This window comes from Anomaloglossus baeobatrachus, chromosome 3, assembly GCF_048569485.1.
Source record: "Anomaloglossus baeobatrachus isolate aAnoBae1 chromosome 3, aAnoBae1.hap1, whole genome shotgun sequence".
Lineage (NCBI taxonomy): Eukaryota > Metazoa > Chordata > Amphibia > Anura > Aromobatidae > Anomaloglossus > Anomaloglossus baeobatrachus.
In genome coordinates this window covers 4218888-4228143 of record NC_134355.1, presented here as the reverse complement: position 1 = coordinate 4228143, position 9256 = coordinate 4218888, and the positions used below count along the sequence as shown (strand labels likewise).

The 9256-nt window shown below is 56.4% G+C and overlaps 1 protein-coding gene across 1 annotated transcript in view; it reads right to left on the bottom strand.

The window, feature by feature from the left end:
* Nucleotides 1-3380: 3380 nt before the first annotated feature.
* Nucleotides 3381-9256, bottom strand: part of SLC29A1 (solute carrier family 29 member 1 (Augustine blood group)) — an 81104-nt gene continuing 75228 nt past the window's right edge. The window contains exons 8-9 of the mRNA XM_075338919.1: nt 7471-7670; nt 3381-7399 (exon numbers count right to left, since the gene is read on the bottom strand). Of these exons, the coding sequence (XP_075195034.1) occupies nt 7288-7399; nt 7471-7670 (312 nt within the window). The 3' untranslated portion in view covers nt 3381-7287. The remainder of the gene's footprint in view (nt 7400-7470; nt 7671-9256) is intronic.

The following is a 9256-nucleotide window of genomic DNA, read 5'->3' as shown; positions in this document are numbered from 1 at the left end:
CCCCACATAATCCCACCACTGTGCCCCCCACATAATCCCACCACTGTGCCCCCCACATAATAATCCCACCACTGTGCCCCCACATAATGCCACAACTGTGCTCCACCACGTAATGTTACCACTGTGCCCCCCACATACTGTCATCACTGTGTCCCCCCACATAATAATCCCACCACTGTGCCCCCACATAATAATCCCACCACTGTGCCCCCACATAATAATCCCACCACTGTGCCCCCACATAATAATCCCACCACTGTGCCCCCCACATAATAATCCCACCACTGTGCCCCCACATAATCCCACCACTGTGCCCCCCACATAATAATCCCACCACTGTGCCCCCACATAATAATCCCACCACTGTACCCCACATAATAATCCCACCACTGTGCCCCCACATAATAATCCCACCACTGTGCCCCCACATAATAATCCCACCACTGTGCCCCCACATAATAATCCCACCACTGTGCCCCCCACATAATGTCATCTCTGTGCCTCTTACATAACAAAACTCTTGTTACGTGGTAAAATTGTCCCTAGAAAATATTTACACCCTGTGCAAGTTCCCTAAAAAGCTAATGCTGCCTCCTACACGCCCCTCTGCCGCTAAACCCGAGCGCCCCTATAATGTAATATCGCATCTTCCCTGCCCACTGCACATCGTCTCCGGAGTCCCCCAAATGCCCTAAGAAAATGATGCATCACACAATATAATCTCCCACCACGAGAGACACACACAGTATGATGTCCTCACAGTACATTCCCCCCACACAGTATGATGTCCTCACAGTACATTCCCCCCACACACAGTATGATGTCCCCACAGTACATTCCCCCCACACACAGTATGATGTCCCCACAGTACATTCCCCCCCCCCCACACACAGTATGATGTTCTAATAGTACATTTCCCCACACACAGTATGATGTCCCTACAGTACATTCCCCCCACACACAGTATAATGTCCTCACAGTACATTCCCCCCACACAGTATGATGTCCTCACAGTACATTCCCCCCACACACAGTATGATGTCCCCACAGTACATTCCCCCCACACAGTATGATGTCCCCACAGTACATTCCCCCCACACAGTATGATGTCCCCACAGTACATTCCCCCCACACACAGTATGATGTCCCCACAGTACATTCCTCCACACACAGTATGATGTCCCCACAGTACATTCCTCCACACACAGTATGATGTCCCCACAGTACATTCCTCCACACACAGTATGATGTCCCCACAGTACATTCCCCACACACAGTATGATGTCCTCAAAGTACATTCCCCCCACACACAGTATAATGTCCCCACAGTACATTCCCCCACACACAGTATGATGTCCTCAAAGTACATTCCCCCCCACACACAGTATAATGTCCTCACAGTACATTCCCCCCACACACAGTATAATGTCCCCACAGTACATTCCCCCACACACAGTATAATATCCTCACAGTACATTCCCTCACACACAGTATGATGTCCTCACAGTACATTCCCCCCACACACAGTATGATGTCCCCACAGTACATTCCCCCCACACAGTATGATGTCCCCACAGTACATTCCCCCACACACAGTATGATGTCCCCACAGTACATTCCCCCCACACAGTATGATGTCCCCACAGTACATTCCCCCCAACACACAGTATGATGTCCTCACAGTACATTCCCCAACACACAGTATGATGTCCTCACAGTACATCCCCCCACACACAGTATGATGTCCTCACAGTACATTCCCCCCACACACAGTATGATGTCCTCACAGTACATTCCCCCACACACAGTATGATGTCCTCACAGTACATTCCCCCCACACACAGTATGATGTCCTCACAGTACATTCCCCCCACACACAGTATGATGTCCTCACAGTACATTCCCCCCACACACAGTATGATGTCCTCACAGTACATTCCCCCCCACACACAGTATGATGTCCCCACAGTACATTCCCCCCACACACAGTATGATGTCCTCACAGTACATTCCCCCCACACACAGTATGATGTCCTCACAGTACATTCCCCCCACACACAGTATAATGTCCTCACAGTACATTCCCCCACACACAGTATGATGTCCTCACAGTACATTCCCCCACACACAGTATGATGTCCTCACAGTACATTCCCCCCACACACAGTATGATGTCCTCACAGTACATTCCCCCCACACACAGTATGATGTCCTCACAGTACATTCCCCCACACACAGTATGATGTCCTCACAGTACATTCCCCCCACACACACCGTATGATGTCCTCACAGTACATTCCCCCCACACACAGTATGATGTCCTCACAGTACTTTCCCCCCACACAGTATGATGTCCCCGCAGTACATTCCCCCCACACACAGTATGATGTCCTCACAGTACATTCCCCCCACACACCGTATGATGTCCTCACCGTACATTCCCCCCACACACAGTATGATGTCCTCATAGTACATTCCCCACACACACACACCGTATGATGTCCTCATAGTACATTCCCCCCACACACCGTATGATGTCCTCATAGTACATTCCCCACACACACACCCGTATGATGTCCTCACAGTACATTCCCCCCACACACAGTATGATGTCCTCACAGTACATTCCCCCACACACAGTATGATGTCCTCACAGTACATTCCCCCCACACACACCGTATGATGTCCTCACAGTACATTCCCCCACACACAGTATGATGTCCTCACAGTACTTTCCCCCCACACAGTATGATGTCCCCGCAGTACATTCCCCCCCCACACACAGTATGATGTCCTCACAGTACATTCCCCCCACACACCGTATGATGTCCTCACCGTACATTCCCCCCACACACAGTATGATGTCCTCATAGTACATTCCCCACACACACACCGTATGATGTCCTCATAGTACATTCCCCCCCACACACCGTATGATGTCCTCATAGTACATTCCCCACACACACACCGTATGATGTCCTCACAGCACATTCCCCCACACACAGTATGATGTCCCCACAGTACATTCCCCCCACACACAGTATGATGTCCCCACAGTACATTCCCCCCACACACAGTACAATGTCCCCACAGTACATTCCCCCACACACAGTATGATGTCCTCATAGTACATTCCCCACACACACACCGTATGATGTCCTCACAGTACATTCCCCCACACACAGTATGATGTCCCCACAGTACATTCCCCCACACACAGTATGATGTCCCCACAGTACATTCCCCCACACACAGTATGATGTCCCCACAGCACATTCCCCACACACAGCAGCTGTGATAAGTATAGGGACACTCACAGAGCGCATATACTCTCCAGCAAGGACAGAAAAGACGATGCACATACAAAAGAACAACAAATGTTAGTTAAATATTTTACAAATTCTTAACTCGCGTTCAGTTAGTTACATAAAAAAAAAAATGTTGTTCAGAGTTTTCTTTTTTTACAGATTAGAAATAAAATGTAAAAGACAAAATATATATTAAGAAATAGAAAACATACTAAATATCATCAGTGGAAGTCACTGCACATCTGCAAACCCCTCCCACTGTAAACACTCCACCGACTCCGCGGGGGAGGGGCTACCCAAACCATCTATAGAATGATACATAATAACAATAGTAATGCTAGCGATGCGGACAAGCATCATGTAAAATGGCTACAGTCCCATCTGCTGGCACTGAAGACGGCACAATGGGGTAATGCACTTTGTGGCTTTTACTGTAGGCACGAGCCCCGGGGTCATGTGTAGGGTGTATAGAAGGCACGGGCCCCGGGGCCATGTGTAGGGTGTATAGAAGGCACAGGCCCCGGGGTCATGTGTAGGGTATACTGCAGGCACGGGCCCCAGGGTCATGTGTATGGTATACTGCAGGCACGGGCCCCGGGGTCATATGTAGGGTGTATAGAAGGCACAGGCCCCGGGGCCATGTGTAGGGTATACTGCAGGCACGGGCCCCGGGGTCATATGTAGGGTGTATAGAAGGCACAGGCCCCGGGGTCATGTGTAGGGTATACTGCAGGCACGAGCCCCGGGGTCATGTGTAGGGTGTATAGAAGGCACAGGCCCCGGGGTCATGTGTAGGTTACACTGCAGGCACGGGCCCCGGGGTCATGTGTAGGGTATACTGCAGGCACGGGCCCCCGGGGCCATGTGTAGGGTGTATAGAAGGCACGGGCCCTGGGGCCATGTGTAGGGTGTATAGAAGGCACGGGCCCCGGGTCCATGTGTAGGGTATACTGCAGGCACGGGCCCCAGGGTCATGTGTATGGTATACTGCAGGCACGGGCCCCGGGGTCATATGTAGGGTGTATAGAAGGCACAGGCCCCGGGGTCATGTGTAGGGTATACTGCAGGCACGAGCCCCCGGGGTCATTTGTAGGGTGTATAGAAGGCACGGGCCCCGGGGCCATGTGTAGGGTATACTGCAGGCACGAGCCCCGGGGTCATGTGTATGGTATACTGCAGGCACGGGCCCCGGGGTCATGTGTAGGGTATACTGCAGGCACGGGCCCCGGGGTCATGTGTAGGGTGTATGGAAGGCACGGGCCCCGGGGCCATGTGTAGGGTGTATAGAAGGCACGGGCCCCGGGGCCATGTGTAGGGTATACTGCAGGCACGGGCCCCAGGGTCATGTGTATGGTATACTGCAGGCACGGGCCCCGGGGTCATATGTAGGGTGTATAGAAGGCACAGGCCCCGGGGTCATGTGTAGGGTATACTGCAGGCACGAGCCCCGGGGTCATGTGTATGGTGTACTGCAGGCACGGGGCCATGTGTAGGGTGTACTGCAGGCACGAGCCCCGGGGCAATGTGTATGGTGTACTGCAGGCACGGGCCCCGGGGCAATGTGTAGGGTGTACTGCAGGCACGGGCCCCGGAGTCATATGTAGGGTGTATAGAAGGCACAGGCCCCGGGGTCATGGGTAGGGTATACTGCAGGCACGAGCCCCGGGGTCATTTGTAGGGTGTATAGAAGGCACAGGCCCCGGGGTCATGTGTAGGGTATACTGCAGGCACGAGCCCCGGGGTCATGTGTATGGTGTATAGAAGGCACAGGCCCCGGGGTCATGTGTAGGGTATACTGCAGGCACGGGGCCATGTGTAGGGTGTACTGCAGGCACGGGCCCCGGGGCAATGTGTAGGGTGTATAGAAGGCACGGGCCCCGGGGTCATGTGTAGGGTATACTGCAGGCACGGGCCCCGGGGCCATGTGTAGGGTGTATAGAAGGCACGGGCCCCGGGGTCATGTGTAGGGTATACTGCAGGCACGGGCCCCGGGGCCATGTGTAGGGTGTATAGAAGGCACGGGCCCCGGGGCCATGTGTAGGGTGTACTGCAGGCACGGGCCCCGGGGCAATGTGTAGGGTGTACTGCAGGCACGGGCCCCGGGGCCATGTGTAGGGTGTATAGAAGGCACGGGCCCCGGGGCCATGTGTAGTGTGTACTGTAGGTACGGGCCCCTGGGTCATGTGTAGGGTATACTGCAGGCACGGGCCCCGGGGCAATGTGTAGGGTATACTGCAGGCACGGGCCCCGGGGCCATGTGTAGGGTATACTGCAGGCACAGTCTCTGGGGTCATGTGTAGGGTGTATAGAAGGCACGGGCCCCGGGTCCATGTGTAGGGTGTATAGAAGGCACGGGTCCCGGGGCCATGTGTAGGGTGTATAGAAGGCACGGGCCCCGGGGTCATGTGTAGGGTATACTGCAGGCACGGGCCCCGGGGCCATGTGTAGGGTGTATAGAAGGCACGGGCCCCGGGGGTCATGTGTAGGGTATACTGCAGGCACGGGCCCCGGGGTCATGTGTAGGGTATACTGTAGGCACAGGCCCCAGGGTCATGTGTAGGCTATACTGCAGGCACGGGCCCCAGGGTCATGTGTAGGGTTTACTGCAGGCACGGGCCCCAGGGTCATGTGTAGGGTATACTGCAGGCACGGGCCCCGGGGTCATGTGTAGGGTATACTGCAGGCACGGGCCCCGGGGCCATGTGTAGGGTATACTGCAGGCACAGTCTCTGGGGTCATGTGTAGGGTGTATAGAAGGCACGGGCCCCGGGGTCATGTGTAGGGTATACTGCAGGCACAGGCCCCCCGGTCATGTGTAGGGTGTATAGAAGGCACAGGCCCCTACACATGTAGGTTGTATTGTGGGCACAGGCTCTGGAGTCATGTGTAGGGTATACTGCAGGCACGGGCCCCGGAGTCATCTGTAGGGTTTATAGAAGGCACGGGCCCCGGGGTCATGTGTAGGCTATACTGCAGGCACGGGCCCCGGGGTCATGTGTAGGCTATACTGCAGGCACAGGCCCCAGGGTCATGTGTAGGCTATACTGCAGGCACGGGCCCCAGGGTCATGTGTAGGGTTTACTGCAGGCACGGGCCCCAGGGTCATGTGTAGGGTATACTTCAGGCACGGGCCCCAGGGTCATGTGTAGGCTATACTGCAGGCACGGGCCCCAGGGTCATGTGTAGGCTATACTGCAGGCACGGGCCCCAGGGTCATGTGTAGGCTATACTGCAGGCACGGGCCCCAGGGTCATGTGTAGGCTATACTGCAGGCACGGGCCCCAGGGTCATGTGTAGGCTATACTGCAGGCACGGGCCCCAGGGTCATGTGTAGGCTATACTGCAGGCACGGGCCCCAGGGTCATGTGTAGGCTATACTTCAGGCACGGGCCCCAGAGTCATATGTAGGGTGTATAGAAGGCACGGGCCCCGGGTCACTGTGATTGGAGGAGGTCTACATGTCCTGCAAGGAGATTAGCGTTGTCTCTGGTGCCTTGTTGTGCACTCTGGGGCCCTCGGTCTCGGGGCCCGTAGTTAGAAATGCGAGGGCTGATTTAGAGGAAAGCGTCAGCGGTGCAGGAACAGTCATACATGGGGCGGCTCCGCAGAGAGCAGAGTCTTCACGAGCCGCGGGACGTGCGCAGAATACACGCGAGGTAGCACCGGACTCCGCGAGGCTCCGGAGGAGGAGGAAGAGGAGGAGGACCGGACTCTGCGAGGCTCCGGAAGAGGAGAAGGACCGGACTCTGCGAGGCTCCGGAGGAGAAGGAGGAGGACCGGACTCTGCGAGGCTCCGGAGGAGAAGGAGGAGGACCGGACTCCGCGAGGCTCCTGAGGAGGAGGAGGAGGAGGAGGACCGGACTCCGCGAGGCTCCTGAGGAGGAGGAGGAGGACCGGACTCCGCGAGGCTCCTGAGGAGGAGGAGGAGGAGGACCGGACTCCGCGAGGCTCCTGAGGAGGAGGAGGAGGAGGACCGGACTCAGACCAGAATCCTCAGCAGGAAGGAGAACCCGGCTCCCAGCGCCAGACCCAGCGACAGGAAGAACGCCATGATGGCGCCCGCGGTCTCCGCCTCCTGGACATTCACCTTCCTGCAGAGACAAGAGAGGGGCGTGAGAGGGGGCGGCCGGTGCACAAGGGCAGGGGGGGCCGGTGTACTTACTTGGGGCCAAAGCACATGCACAGGCTGGCCAGGTAGCCATTGGAGAGCGCGAACAGCAGCATAATACAGATGTACCAGGCGTCGTGCGCCAGGAGGACTGGCAGATAACTGCGAGGCAGCACGTTACACAGCATGAAGAGGGGCAGGAACACCAGGCGGAGCGCCACCAGCAGGGGCAGCAGCTTACTGTCCATACCGGGCTGCAGGGACAACACAAGAGTCACCGCAGAGCATCGCACCGCCTAACCGAGAGATCCGCAGACTATTACACCAGTGACCCCCGCAGAGCATCGCACCGCCTAACCGAGAGATCCGCAGACTATTACACCAGTGACCCCCGCAGAGCATCGCACCACCTAACCGAGAGATCTGCAGACTATTACACCAGTGACCCCCGCAGAGCATCGCACTGCCTAACCGAGAGATCTGCAGATTATTACACCAGTGACCCCCCGCAGAGCATCGCACCGCTAACCGAGAGATCTGCAGATTATTACACCAGTGACCACCGCAGAGCATCGCACCGCCTACCCGAGAGATCCGCAGACTATTACACCAGTGACCCCCGCAGAGCATCGCACCGCCTAACCGAGAGATCCGCAGAATATTACACCAGTAACCCCCGCATAGCATCGCACCGCCTACCCGAGAGATCCGCAGAATATTACACCAGTAACCCCCGCAGAGCATCGCACCGCCTACCCGAGAGATCTGCAGATTACACCAGTGACCCCCGCAGAGCATCGCACCGCCTAACCTACAGATCTGCAGATATTACATCAGTGACCCCCGAAGAGCATCGCACCGCCTACCCGAGAGATCTGCAGACTATTACACCAGTGACCCCCGCAGAGCATCGCACCGCCTAACCTAGAGATCTGCAGATTATTACACCAGTAACCCCCCGCAGAGCATCGCGGAGCGCCACCAGCAGGGGCAGCAGCTTACTGTCCATACCGGGCTGCAGGGACAACACAAGAGTCACCGCAGAGCATCGCACCGCCTAACCGAGAGATCCGCAGACTATTACACCAGTGACCCCCGCAGAGCATCGCACCGCCTACCCGAGAGATCCGCAGATTACACCAGTGACCCCCGCAGAGCATCGCACCGCGTGACCCCCGCAGAGCATCGCACCGCCTAATCGAGAGATCCGCAGACTATTACACCAGTGACCCCCGCAGAGCATCGCACCGCCTACCCGAGAGATCCGCAGACTATTACACCAGTGACCCCCGCAGAGAATCGCACCGCCTACTCGAGAGATCCGCAGACTATTACACCAGTGACCCCCCGCAGAGAATCGCACCGCCTACTCGAGAGATCCGCAGACTATTACACCAGTGACCCCCGCAGAGCATCGCACCGCCTACTCGAGAGATCCGCAGATTACACCAGTGACCCCCGCAGAGCATCGCACCGCGTGACCCCCGCAGAGCATCGCACCGCCTAACCGAGAGATCCGCAGATTACTACACCAGTGACCCCCGCAGAGCATCGCACCACCTAACCGAGAGATCCGCAGATTACTACACCAGTGACCCCCGCAGAGCATCGCACCGCCTAACCGAGAGATCTGCAGATTATTACACCCAGTGGACCACCGCAGAGCATCGCACCGCCTACCCGAGAAATCCGCAGACTATTACACCAGTGACCCCCGCAGAGCATCGCACCGCCTAACCGAGAGATCCGCAGATTATTACACCAGTAACCCCCGCATAGCATCGCACCGCCTACCCGAGAGATCTGCAGATTATTACACCAGTGACCCCCGCAGAGCATC